Consider the following 15000-nt stretch of genomic DNA (forward strand, 5'->3'; position numbering starts at 1 on the left):
GGTATACGGAAGATAGCCCTATTTGGTAAAAGACCAAGTCCATATTATGGCAAGAACAGCTCAAATAAGCAAAGAGAAACGACAGTCCATCATTACTTTAATACATGAAGGTCAGTCAATACGGACAATTTCAAGAACTTTTAAAGTTTCTTTAAAGTGCAGTCGCAAAAACCATCAAGCGCTATGATAAAACTGGCTCTCATGAGGACCGCCACAGGAATGGAAGACCCAGTTACCTCTGCTGCAGAGGATAAATTCATTAGAGTTACCAGCCTCAGAAATTGCAGCCCAATAAATGCTTCACAGAGTTCAAGTCACAGACACATCTCAACATCAACTGTTCAGAGGGGACTGTGTGAATCAAGCCTTCATGGTTGAATTGCTGCAAAGAAACCACTACTAAAGGACACCAATAAGAAGAAGAGACCTGCTTGGGCCAAGAAACACGAGCAATGGACATTAGACTGGTGGAAATTTGTCCTTTAGTCTGGAGTCCAAATTTGAGATTTTTGGTTCCAACCGCTGTGTCTTTTTGAGACGAGGTGTGGGTGAACTGATGATCTCCGCATGTGTATTTCCCACCGTAAAGCATGGAGGAGGAGGTGTTATGGTGTGGGGGTGCTTTGCTGGTGACACTGTCTGTGATTTATTTAGAATTCAAGGCACACTTAACCAGCATGGCTACCACAGCATTCTGCAGCGATACGCCATCCCATCTAGTTTGGGCTTAGTGGGGCTATCATTTGTTTTTCAACAGGACAATGACCCAACACACCTCCAGGCTGTGTAAGGGCTATTTTACCAAGAAGGAGCGTGATGGAGTGCTTCATCAGATTACCTGGCCTCCACAATTACCAGACCTCAACCAAATTGAGATGGTTTGGGGTGAGTCGGACCGCAGAGTGATGGAAAAGCAGCCAACAAGTGCTCAGCATATGTGGGAACTCCTTCAAGACTGTTGGAAAAGCATTCCATTTGAAGCTGGTTGAGAGAATGCCAAGAGTGTGCAAAGCTGTCATCAAGGCAAAGGGTGGCTATTTGAAGAATCTCAATTATAAAATATATTTTGATTTGTTTTAACACTTTTTTTGGTTGCTACATGATTCCACGTGTTATTTCATAGTTTTGATGTCTTCACTATTATTCTACAATGTAGAAAATAGTCACACAAAAAGAAACTTGAAAGACTAGGTGTGTCCAAACTTTTGACTGGTACTGTATATAAGGGATCAGTTCCTCAGATATACATTAAGCATAATCCTGGACTGAAAAACAACCTAATTGGAGAATCTCCATTGGAAGTGGTTTTTAGTCCAGGATTAGGCTTAATCTGTGTCTGGGAAATCTGGCCTTAATCTAACCAATAGATTTGTCCCATGTCTTTTCTGGATGATTATTTGGGTTAAAGGTCAGAGATGACTCTGGAGGGCTGGAGAGGTTCAAAGCAGCAGCCACCAAGACTAAGGAGATGGTGTCTCTCATGCACAAGGCCAAGGAACTCAACCTACACAGTGAGATATTATTATTATTATTATTATTATTAAGACTAAGGAGATGGTGTCTCTCATGCACAAGGCCAAGGAACTCAACCTACACAGTGAGATATTATTATTATTATTATTATTATTATTATTATTATTATTAAGACTAAGGAGATGGTGTCTCTCATGCACAAGGCCAAGGAACTCAACCTACACAAACTTTTCAAGGGTGTTAAACTCATTCCATGGAGGGCAGAGGGTCTGCAGGTTTTTGCTGTTCCCTTGTACTCGTTCGATCAAGATCATTGAACAGATCTTTTTCCACCTCTCTCTTTACGCCCATCTCTCTCTCCACGCCCATCTCTCTCTCCACGCCCATCTCTCTCCATCCCTTTCTCTCTCTCTTCCCCCCCCCCCCCCCCCCCCCCCCCCTCTCTGTCTCTCCCCCCTCTCTCTCTTCTAGATGCCCACATGTTTCTCCCCACCAAGCTCTTCCGTTCCCCTCAGCCCTCCCTCCACCTCACCCTCACAGATTCCTCTGCGCCTCACACCAGTCAGGTAGGTGTGTGTTCGCGCACATGTGAACATATGAACATTTTCTCAAGCCTTATACTAAAAGACCTCTCTCTCTCCTCTCCTCTCCACCTCTCTCTTTCTTCCCTCCTCCACCTCTCCCTATAGGTTCCCCAGGTAGTAGTGACCTCAGAGTGTAACCTACCCAGAGATTCCAGTGGTGATATAGACTACAACAGTCTGGTCCAGCTCCTCAGAGACACCCACAGTCTACCAGACCAGGCTGACATACTGTACATCCTCTTCAAAGACAAGTCAGATTCTCTTCTATCTCTTTCTTTCTTTGGTGGTTGTTTTTCTGTCAGTCTGTCTGTCTGTCTTTGAATTATTTATTTCATCCCTCCATCCTTCTCTGCCGACACTTAAAAACTGACTTGCTTTGAATTGAACCTGAGAATTTTCAAGAATGCGTGTGTGTGCCCGTGTGTGTGCCCACGTGTGTGTGTGTGTGTGTGTGTGTGTGTGTGTGTGTATATGTATCTGTCCACTAGGGGTATGGAGTGGGACACCAGGCTACATGGTAAAGGCTGTACGGTCCGCTCCCTGCTGACAGACCTGTATGTGAAGGCAGGCGACCTCAAACATTGGGGACTCATACGCATGATCTCTGGAATACTGAGGAAGAAAGTAGAGGAACTCGACTGGGTAAATATATAAACACACACACACACACACTGTTCAGTCTCTTGGCCTGCTGCCAAACTTTTCATTGGTTGATTAGTGCAGGCCTATTGTGATTGGTTGCTAGGTGTTAGCAGGCATGTTTTGATTGGTTGCTAGGTGTCAGCAGGCATGTTTTGATTGGTTGCTAGGTGTTAGCAGGCATGTTTTGATTGGTTGCTAGGTGTCAGCAGGCCTGTTTTGATCGGGATGATGAATGTATACTTGTTTTTGATTAGTTGCTGTGCGTCCCCAGGCCTGCTCTGATTTGTTGGCCCACCAGAAGCACCTGACTGTGGGTCTGCCTCCAGAACCTCGGGAGAAGACCATCACAGCGTCAGTTTACTTCCTATACATCCTATGCATCCTAAATGGTACCCTATTCCCTATGTAGTGCACTACTTTAGACCAGAGACTCTGAGTGATGGTTTTTACTTCAATATCCTGAAAGTGACCTCATCCTACATCGGGGTCAGTCCCCTTTTTGAATGGGCTTGACGATTATATAATAACATTAGTGAAAACGCAGACATTTAATATGTCCCCCAAAAAAATTTACCACTAGACTTTTATGACGTTTTTTTGCTGAAGACCATTGAACCATTCTTGACAATTGAACACCATTCAAAAAGCTTACAAAAGTTAAAAGACGTATTGAACCCTTTAAAGGTGCACTATGCAGAAACCGCTCCGCCATTTCCTGGTTGCTAAAATTCTAATAGTTTGCCTAATTTGTCAGTTTATGTGACTAAACAAACAGGGCTCCCTTGAAAAATACAGAAGATATCTGTTGGTTAAATATTTTAAAAGGATACATGGTTGTCATGTTTAGTATAAAAATAAATAAAAACATATATAAATACATTATCTCTCTCTCGCTCTCTTCATCTCTCTCGCTCTCTTCATCTCTCTCGCTCTCTTTTTATCTCTCTTTATCTCTCTTCATCTCTCTCTCTTTCTTTCTGTCTCTCTCTGTCTCTCTCTCTCGCTCTCTTCATCTCTCTCGCTCTCTTTTTATCTCTCTCTTCATCTCTCTCTCTTTCTTTCTGTCTCTCTCTGTCTCTCGCTCTGTCTCTCGCTCTGTCTCTCTCTCTCTCTCGCTCTGTCTCTCTCTCTGTCTCTCTCTCTCTCGCTCTCTCTCTCTCTCTCTCTCTGTGTGTGTCGGTCTCTTTCTGTCTCTGTCTCTGTCTCTCTCTCTCTCTCTCTCTGTCTCTCTCTCTCTGTGTGTCGGTCTCTTTCTCTCTCTGTCTCTGTCTCTCAGGCCCATCCCTCCAGACAAGCTGGCCAAGCTGATAGATGAAGCTAGTGAGAACAACATCACTATAGCCATCCTCACACAGGTACACACACACACACACGCACACGCGCACTCACTCATTTGGACAAGCGTTCCGTTTCAAACTACCTCCCTCTCTCTTGCGTTTGTGTGTGAAACAGGAGATCATGGTGTACCTGGCGATGAACATGCGTACCCAACCCAGCCTGTTCAGTGAGATGTTCAGGCTGCGTATCGGACTCATCATCCAGGTGATGGCCACTGAGCTGGCACAGTCTCTCAACTGCTCAGGTAATAACAAGAACAGTAATATAATAACAAGAACAGTAATATAATAACAAGAACAGTCATATTAATAGTAGCAGTAAGTTGGACACAGAGCTGGCACAGTCTCTCAACCTCATAATAATTAGAAAAGGACATTCCCTAAAATAAAAAGGGTTTTATTATTTTTGGCCCTACAGTGAAGTAGGAACTAGTGTCAAACATCCTGTAACCAATCACAATTGAATACATTATTTTATGTGACATTGTATGCGTTTCATATTTAGTGTGTGTATTTTTGTGTGTGTGTGTGTTTTGTGCCCTGTAGGAGAGGAGGCGACAGAGAGCCTGATGAGTCTGAGTCCGTCAGAATTAAAGATCCTGCTGCATCACATCCTCAGTGGGAAGGAGTTTGGAGTGCAGAGGAGCGGTATGACATCCCTATGAACTGTTATGACATCCCTATGAACATCCTTTATGAGCTGTTATTAGATTGCTATGAACTCTTTATGTTACATATAATATACTATACACACACACACACATTATGACATCCCTGTGTGTGGTATCCTATGTTTATTGTATGTGTTCCAGTGCGTTCCGTAGACGCCGGCGCCAGTCCTGCCATCTCTATCCACGAGGTGGGCAATGTGGGCGCCACCAAGAGCGAGAGGGCGGGCATCAGCAAGCTGAAGAGCGACATGAGGATGGTACGTATTAAAGGGGTTAATCTGGAATTGAAACGGCAACAAAGTGTTTACCCTGCCACTTTTTTTTGGTAAACATGTGAGGAATGGAGCTGGAGAAATGTAACCATTTTCAAAATGTATAGACTGAGCTATGGGTGCAACTTTTAATATAGTTTTAATTGTAGTGTGTTTTATCCTTCCTACTAATTTGTTATTTTACCTGGTCAAAATAAGCAAACTAAAACTGAACTAAAACCAATTGGCTGGGAGTACATGATATCACAGGTCTGTTGGCTTTTAAAGATGGATTATGTAACTTTTTGGGTGACCTGACCAAATTCACATAGAAAGCAAGTCTAAGAAATGTAATATATGTGTGTGTGTATATATGTATATATATATATATATATATATATATATATATATATATACAGTGGGGAGAACAAGTATTTGATACACTGCCGATTTTGCAGGTTTTCCTACTTACAAAGCATGTAGAGGTTTGTAATTTTCATCATAGGTACACTTCAACTGTGAGAGACGGAATCTAAAACAAAAATCCAGAAAATCACATTGTATGATTTTTAAGTAATTTGTTTGCATTTTATTGCATGACATAAGTATTTGATCACCTACCAACCAGTAAGAATTCCGGCTCTCACAGACCTGTTAGTTTTTCTTTAAGAAGCCCTCCTGTTCTCCACTCATTACCTGTATTAACTGCACCTGTTTGAACTCGTTACCTGTATAAAAGACACCTGTCCACACACTCAATCAAACAGACTCCAACCTCTCCACAATGGCCAAGACCAGAGAGCTGTGTAAGGACATCAGGGATGAAATTGTAGACCTGCACAAGGCTGGGATGGGCTACAGGACAATAGGCAAGCAGCTTGGTGAGAAGGCAACAACTGTTGGCGCAATTATTAGAAAATGGAAGAAGTTCAAGATGACGGTCAATCACCCTCGGTCTGGGGCTCCATGCAAAATCTCACCTCGTGGGGCATCAATGATCATGAGGAAGGTGAGGGATCAGCCCAGAACTACACGGCAGGACCTGGTCAATTACCTGAAGAGAGCTGGGACCACAGTCTCAAAGAAAACCATTAGTAACACACTACGCCGTCATGGATTAAAATCCTGCAGCGCACGCAAGGTCCCCATGCTCAAGCCAGCGCATGTCCAGGCCCATCTGAAGTTTGCCAATGACCATCTGGATGATCCAGAGGAGGAATGGGAGAAGGTCATGTGGTCTGATGAGACAAAAATAGAGCTTTTTGGTCTAAACTCCACTCGCCGTGTTTGGAGGAAGAAGAAGGATGAGTACAACCCCAAGAACACCATCCCAACCGTGAAGCATGGAGGTGGAAACATCATTCTTTGGGGATGCTTTTCTGCAAAGGGGACAGGACGACTGCACCGTATTGAGGGGAGGATGGATGGGGCCTTCCCTCAGTAAGAGCATTGAAGATGGGTCGTGGATGGGTCTTCCAGCATGACAACGACCCGAAACATACAGCCAGGGCAACTAAGGAGTGGCTCCGTAAGAAGCATCTCAAGGTCCTGGAGTGGCCTAGCCAGTCTCCAGACCTGAACCCAATAGAAAATCTTTGGAGGGAGCTGAATGTCCGTATTGCCCAGCGACAGCCCCGAAACCTGAAGGATCTGGAGAAGGTCTGTATGGAGGAGTGGGCCAAAATCCCTGCTGCAGTGTGTGCAAACCTGGTCAAGACCTACAGGAAACGTATGATCTCTGTAATTGCAAACAAAGGTTTTTGTACCAAATATTAAGTTCTGCTTTTCTGATGTATCAAATACTTATGTCATGCAATAAAATGCAAATGAATTACTTAAAAATCATACAATGTGATTTTCTGGATTTTTGTTTTAGATTCCGTCTCTCACAGTTGAAGTGTACCTATGATAAAAATTACAGACCTCTACATGCTTTGTAAGTAGGAAAACCTGCAAAATCGGCAGTGTATCAAATACTTGTTCTCCCCACTATATATATATATATGTGTGTGTGTGTGTGTGTGTGTGTATATATATATATATATATATATATATATGTATGTATGTGTGTGTGTGTGTGTGTGTGTGTGTATATATATATGTATATATATATATATATATGTGTGTGTGTGTGTGTGTGTGTATATATATACACTGCTCAAAAAAATAAAGGGAACACTTAAACAACACAATGTAACTCCAAGTCAATCACACTTCTGTGAAATCAAACTTTCCACTTAGGAAGCAACACTGATTGACAATACATTTCACATGCTGTTGTGCAAATGGAATAGACAACAGGTGGAAATTATAGGCAATTAGCAAGACACCCCCAATAAAGGAGTGGTTTTGCAGGTGGTGACCACAGACCACTTCTCAGTTCCTATGCTTTCTGGCTGATGTTTTGGTCACTTTTGAATGCTGGCGGTGCTTTCACTCTAGTGGTAGCATGAGACGGAGTCTACAACCCACACAAGTGGCTCAGGTAGTGCAGCTCATCCAGGATGGCACATCAATGCAAGCTGTGGCAAGAAGGTTTGCTGTGTCTGTCAGCGTAGTGTCCAGAGCATGGAGGCGCTACCAGGAGACAGGCCAGTACATCAGGAGATGTGGAGGAGGCCGTAGGAGGGCAACAACCCAGCAGCAGGACCGCTACCTCCGCCTTTGTGCAAGGAGGAGCAGGAGGAGCACTGCCAGAGCCCTGCAAAATGACCTCCAGCAGGCCACAAATGTGCATGTGCCTGCTCAAACGGTCAGAAACAGACTCCATGAGGGTGGTATGAGGGCCCGACATCCACAGGTGGGGGTTGTGCTTACAGACCAACACCGTGCAGGACGTTTGGGATTTGCCAGAGAACACCAAGATTGGCAAATTCGCCACTGGCACCCTGTGCTCTTCACAGATGAAAGCAGGTTCACACTGAGCACATGTGACAGATGTGACAGAGTCTGGAGACGCCGTGGAGATTGTTCTGCTGCCTGCAACATCCTCCAGCATGACCGGTTTGGCGGTGGGTCAGTCATGGTGTGGGGTGGCATTTCTTTGGGGGGCCGCACAGCCCTCCATGTGCTCGCCAGAGGTAGCCTGACTGCCATTAGGTACCGAGATGAGATCCTCAGACCCCTTGTGAGACCATATGCTGGTGCGGTTGGCCCTGGGTTCCTCCTAATGCAAGACAATGCTAGACCTCATGTGGCTGGAGTGTGTCAGCAGTTCCTGCAAGAGGAAGGCATTGATGCTACGGACTGGCCAGTCCGTTCCCCAGACCTGAATCCAATTGAGCACATCTGGGACATCATGTCTCGCTCCATCCACCAACGCCACGTTGCACCACAGACTGTCCAGGAGTTGGCGGATGCTTTAGTCCAGGTCTGAGAGGAGATCCCTCAGGAGACCATCCGCCATCTCATCAGGAGCATGCCCAGGCATTGTTGGGAGGTCATACAGGCACGTGGAGGCCACACACACTACTGAGCCTCATTTTGACTTGTTTTAAGGACATTACATCAAAGTTGGATCAGCGTGTAGTGTGGTTTTCCACTTTAATTTTGAGGGTGACTCCAAATCCAGACCTCCATGGGTTGATAAATTTGATTTCCATTGATCATTTTTGTGTGATTTTGTTGTCAGCACATTCAACTATGTAAAGACAAAAGTATTTAATAAGATTATTTCATTCATTCAGATCTAGGATGTGTTGTTTAAGTGTTCCCTTTATTTTTTTGAGCAGTGTATATATATGTGTGTGTGTGTGTGTATATATATATATATATATATATATATATGTGTATGTGTGTATATATATATGTGTATGTGTGTATATGTATATATATATATATATATATATATATATATATATATATATATATATATATATATATATATATATATATATATATATATATATATATATATATATATATATATATATATATATATATATATATATATATATATATATATATATATATATATATATATATATATATATATATATATATATATATATATTACACACACACAGTGGGGGAACAAAGTATTTAGTCAGCCACCAATTGTGCAAGTTCTCCCACTTAAAAAGATGAGAGAGGCCTGTAATTTTCATCATAGGTACACGTCAACTATGACAGACAAAATGAGAAAAGAAAATCACATTGTAGGATTTTTAATGAATTTATTTGCAAATTATGGTGGAAAATAAGTATTTGGTCAATAACAAAAGTTTCTCAATACTTTGTTATATACCCTTTGTTGGCAATGACACAGGTCAAACATTTTCTGTAAGTCTTCACAAGGTTTTCACACACTGTTGCTGGTATTATTGGCCCATTCCTCCATGCAGATCTCATTTTTACATTTACATTTTAGTCATTTAGCAGACGCTCTTATCCAGAGCGACTTACAGTTAGTGAATACATATTTTTTTTATACTGGCCCCCCGTGGGAATCGAACCCACAACCCTGGCGTTGCAAACGCCATGCTCTATCAACTGAGCTACATCCCTGCCGGCCATTCCCTCCCCTACCCTGGACAACGCTGGGCCAATTGTGCGTCGCCCATGAGTCTCCCGGTCGCGGCCGGCTGCGACAGAGCCTGGATTCGAACCAGGATCTCTAGTGGCACAGTTAGCACTGCGATGCAGTGCCTTAGACCACTGCGCCACTCAGGAGCCCCTCTAGATCTCCTCTAGAGCAGTGATGTTTTGGGGCTGTCGCTGGGCAACACGGACTTTCAACTCCCTCCAAAGATTTTCTATGGGGTTGAGATCTGGAGACTGGCTAGGCCACTCCAGGACCTTGAAATGCTTCTTACGAAGCCACTCCTTCGTTGCCCGGGCGGTGTGTTTGGGATCATTGTCATGCTGAAAGACCCAGCCACGTTTCATCTTCAATGCCCTTGCTGATGGAAGGAGGTTTTCACTCAAAATCTCACGATACATGGCCCCATTCATTCTTTCCTTTACACGGATCAGTCGTCCTGGTCCCTTTGCAGAAAAACAGCCCCAAAGCATGATGTTTCCACCCCCATGCTTCACAGTAGGTATGGTGTTCTTTGGATGCAACTCCGCATTCTTTGTCCTCCAAACATGACGAGTTGAGTTTTTACCAAAAAGTTATATTTTGGTTTCATCTGACCATATGATATTCTCCCAATCCTCTTCTGGATCATCCAAATGCACTCTAGCAAACTTCAGACGGGCCTGGACATGTACTGGCTTAAGCAGGGGGACACGTCTGGCACTGCAGGATTTGAGTCCCTGGCGGCGTAGTGTGTTACTGATGGTAGGCTTTGTTACTTTGGTCCCAGCTCTCTGCAGGTCATTCACTAGGTCCCCCCGTGTGGTTCTGGGATTTTTGCTCACCGTTCTTGTGATAATTTTGACCCCACGGGGTGAGATCTTGCGTGGAGCCCCAGATCGAGGGAGATTATCAGTGGTCTTGTATGTCTTCCATTTCCTAATAATTGCTCCCACAGTTGATTTCTTCAAACCAAGCTGCTTACCTATTGCAGATTCAGTCTTCCCAGCCTAGTGCAGGTCTACAATTTTGTTTCTGGTGTCCTTTGACAGCTCTTTGGTCTTGATCATAGTGGAGTTTGGAGTGTGACTGTTTGAGGTTGTGGACAGGTCTTTTATACTGATAACAAGTTCAAACAGGTGCCATTAATACAGGTAACGAGTGGAGGACAGAGGAGCCTCTTAAAGAAGAAGTTACAGGTCTGTGAGAGCCAGAAATCTTGCTTGTTTGTAGGTGACCAAATACTTATTTTCCACCATAATTTGCAAATAAATTCATAAAAAATCCTACAATGTGATTTGCTGGATTTTTTTTCCTCAATTTGTCTGTCATAGTTGACGTGTACCTATGATGAAAATTACAGGCCTCGCTCATCTTTTTAAGTGGGAGAACTTACACAATTGGTGGCTGACTAAATACTTTTTTCCCCCACTGTGTGTGTGTGTGTATATGTGTATATATATATGTGTATATATATATATATATATATATATATATATATATATATATATATATATATATATATATATATAACATGGGGGATTGGAAGTGATGCAGACAATTACATTGATGGAAGTTACAATCTATCTGCAATATTAAGCTGATTTACCCCCTAAAAAAATAAAAATAAAAGAGTCTCTAAGAAGTGGTAGATCTGTTCTTAAGTTTCGCTTTTGCGTCTTTTACTTGCGTTTTTTTGTACACTAACTTCAAACAGCTGAAAACACAATATTTGTAGTTATGGAAAATATATTTCACAGCGGTTTAAATGGTACAATGATTCTCTACACTATACTTGCTTATTTTGTCACATAAACTGAAATTATAATTTTAGCAACCAGGAAATGGCGGAGCGATTTCTGCATAGTGCACCTTTTAAAGGATTCAATACGTGAAAGTGACACGTCATTTAGCTTTTGTAGACTTTTTGAATGGTGTTCAATCGTCAAGAACGTGGCCCAATGGTCTTCAGCAAAAAAGACTTCATAAAAGGCATGTGGTAAATTTGTCCACAAACACAAATATAATTTTATACATACTAAATGACCGCATTTTCATGAATTGTATTATATAATCGTCAAGCCCATTCAAAAGGGGACTGACCCCGATGTAGGATGATGTCACTTTCAGGGTATTTGAAGTAAAAACCATTGTTTATGACACTACAGACCAAGTACCAACAGTATCTAGACGGTTCTCCTCTCCAGAGCTTGTCACTCAGTCATCTTTCCATTTCAGTTGGAGGAGCTCAGGTTGTCATGGTCGCAGCAGAGACAGGTGATGATGATGATGATGACTTTTTTCTTGTTACAGGGTGTTAATTCACTTGGGCACTGTCAGCAGTTTGCATGCAAAAGTCACCTAAAAACATTTTAATTGTGGTCAAAAACCACGTCGTGGTTCATTTGTGGTCAATAATGGGGGAATCCACTGGATCCAGGGTTCTTATATGTTATCGCCATGGTAATAGGGCAGTCTCTATGGTGATGACTAAGGTGGTCGGTTGGCACAGTGATTTGAACGTAGTTGTTCACCCTAACACACACACTGTTCACACTGGCTGTTCTCATGTTGTGAATCCTCTCTCCCCTCCTCAGAGCCTAACTCCACATTCACTGGACATGGAACACATTGAATCTGGGGTAAGAGTTAAAATACATCTTAGAACACCAACTTTACTTTCAAATGTAATCGCTTTTCCAGTTTACATCCTAACTGTCATTGTAATGCCATAGCAAAATTGCCATTTTGCAGTTGAAATGGAAAATCTCTTGTTGGCTTAACTTGATATGTAAACGGTATGTACATTTGATGTCTCTGTCAGAGGTACATCCTCCCGCCCATAGGGTATATATTTGCATGTATGTATTTATATGTATTGTATATAGGCGGCAGGTAGCTCAGTGGTTAAGAGCGTTGTGCCAGTAACCGAAAGGTCGCTGGTTCTAATCCCCGAGCCGACTAGGTGAAAAATCTGTCGATGTGCCCTTGAGCAAGGCACTTAACCCTAATTGCTCCTGTAAGTCGCTCTGGATAAGAGCGTCTGCTAAATGCCTAAAACAAAACATATGTATTGTATAGGTCTCTCATCCATAGGATATATATGTATGCATATATTTTTATTGTAGCGAATTTGGTGGGTAGCCCCGACCGGGACTCGAACCTGGGTCAAGCGATTGTCAAGCCAACACCTTAAACATTACGCCAAGAGGGCCAAACCTCTTGACGAGGTCGCTAGGTGTTGGGTTAAGGTCGATACAGTATGTAGCATATATATATATATATATATATATATATATATATATATATATATATATATATATATATATATATATATATATATATATATATATATATATATATATATATATATATATATATATACAGTACCAGTCAAATGTTTGGACACACCTACTCATTCAAGGGTTTTCTTTATTTTTACTATTTTCTACATTGTAGAATAATAGTGAAGACATCAAAACTATGAAATAACACATATGGAATCATGTAGTAACCAAAAAAGTGTTAAACAAATCAAAATAAATTTATATTTGAGATTCTTCAAATAGCCACCCTTTGCCTTGATGACAGCTTTGCACACTCTTGGTATTCTCTCAACCAGCTTCACCTGGAATGCTTTTCCAACAGTCTTGAAGGAGTTCCCACATATGCTGAGCACTTGTTGGCTGCTTTTCCTTCAGTCTGCCATCCGACTCATCCCAAACCATCTCAATTGGGTTGAGGTTGGGGGATTGTGGAGGCCAGGTCATCTGATGCAGCACTCCATCACTCTCCGTCTTGGTAAAATAGCCCTTACACAGCCTGGAGGTGTGTTGGGTCATTGTCGTGTTGAAAAACAAATGATAGTCCCACTAAGCCCAAACCAGATGGGATGGTGTATCGCTGCAGAATGCTGTGGTAGCCATGCTGGTTAAGTGTGCCTTGAATTCTAAATAAATCACAGTGTCACCAGCAAAGCACCCCCACACCATAACACCTCCTCCTCCATGCTTTAAGGTGGGAACTACACATGCGGAGATCATCCGTTCACCCACACCGCGTCTCACAAAGACACAGCATTTGGAACCAAAAATCTACCATTTCCACTGGTCTAATGTCCATTGCTCATGTTTCTTGGCCCAAGCAGGTCTCTTCTTCTTATTGGTGTCCTTTAGTAGTGGTTTATTTCCAGCAATTTGACCATGAAGGCCTGATTCACACAGTCCCTTCTGAACAGTTGATATTGAGATGTGTCTGTGACTTGAACTCTGTGAAGTATTTATTGGGCTGCAATTTCTGAGGCTGGTAACTCTAATGAACTTATCCTTTGCAGCAGATGTAACCCTGGGTCTTCCGTTCCTGTGGCAGTCCTCATGAGATCCAGTTTCATCATAGCGCTTAATGGTTTTTGCAACTGCACTTGAAGAAACTTTAAAAGTTCTTGAAATTGTCCGTATTGACTGACCTTCATGTCTTAAAGTAATGATGAACTGTTGTTTCTCTTTGCTTATTTGAGCTGTTGTTGCCATAATATGGACTTGGTCTTTTACCAAATAGGGCTATCTTCTGTATACCCCCCCTACCTTGTCACAACACAACTGATTGGCTCAAATGCATTAAGAAGGAAAGAAATTCCACAAATTAACTTTTAAGAAGGCACACCTGTTAATTGAAATGCATTCCAGGTGACTACCTCATGAAGCTGGTTGAGAGAATGCCAAGAGTGTGCAAAACTGTCATCAAAGCAAAGGGTGTATATTTGAAGAATCTCAAATATAAATATATTTTGATTTGTTTAACACTTTTGGTTACTACATGATTCCATATGTATTATTTCATAGTTTTGATGTCTTCACTATTGTTCTACAATGTAAAAATAGTACAAATAAAGAAGAACCCTTGAATGAGTAGGTGTGTCCAAACTTTTGACTGGTACTGTGTGTGTGTGTGTGTGTGTGTGTGTGTGTGTGTAAATATATATGTTTCTGTCACAGAGGTACAAGCTCCCCTCCATAGAGTCTCTGGATGTTCCAGTGAGCACGCCCGTCATCAAGGATACGAGGCACGGCCAATGGCTGCGTAGGAGACGTCTGGACGGAGCACTCAACAGAGTCCCCATAGGCTTCTATCAGAAGGTCTGGAAGATTCTACAGAAGGTCTGTACTTACCTTGCAACATATATATATATATATATATATATATATATATTTCGCATAAGTATATATAGTTTAGTATAACAGTATATATAGTTTAGTATAATTAAGTAATAAGGCCCGAGGGGGTGTGGTATATGGCCAATATACCACGGTTAAGGGCTGTTCTTAAGCACGACGCAACACGGAGTGCCTGGATACAGCCCTTAGCCGTGATATATTGGCCATATACCACAAACCCCAGAGGAGCCTTATTGCTATTATAAACTGGTTACCAATGTAATTAGAGCAGTACAAATAAATGTTTTGCCATAATGACTAAAATGTAAATGTAATACCCGTGGTATACGGTCTGATAAACAACGGCTGT

General features: G+C 42.1%; 1 protein-coding gene across 1 annotated transcript in view; it reads left to right on the plus strand.

Moving 5' to 3' along the window:
* Nucleotides 1–1554: 1554 nt before the first annotated feature.
* The window catches only part of LOC311117804 (phosphorylase b kinase regulatory subunit alpha, skeletal muscle isoform-like), a gene marked incomplete at its 5' end in the record, with an annotated part of 18946 nt that continues 5500 nt past the window's right edge, over nt 1555–15000 (plus strand). Inside the window, 12 exons of the mRNA XM_084192714.1 lie at nt 1555–1597; nt 1945–2039; nt 2163–2308; nt 2546–2699; nt 2971–3050; nt 3976–4054; nt 4152–4281; nt 4583–4684; nt 4849–4964; nt 11716–11754; nt 12075–12119; nt 14472–14633. Of these exons, the coding sequence (XP_084048840.1) occupies nt 1555–1597; nt 1945–2039; nt 2163–2308; nt 2546–2699; nt 2971–3050; nt 3976–4054; nt 4152–4281; nt 4583–4684; nt 4849–4964; nt 11716–11754; nt 12075–12119; nt 14472–14633 (1191 nt within the window). The remainder of the gene's footprint in view (nt 1598–1944; nt 2040–2162; nt 2309–2545; nt 2700–2970; nt 3051–3975; nt 4055–4151; nt 4282–4582; nt 4685–4848; nt 4965–11715; nt 11755–12074; nt 12120–14471; nt 14634–15000) is intronic.

Source organism: Coregonus lavaretus (assembly GCF_964263955.1).
Source record: "Coregonus lavaretus genome assembly, contig: HAP1_SCAFFOLD_3041, whole genome shotgun sequence".
In the NCBI taxonomy this organism is placed as follows: domain Eukaryota; kingdom Metazoa; phylum Chordata; class Actinopteri; order Salmoniformes; family Salmonidae; genus Coregonus; species Coregonus lavaretus.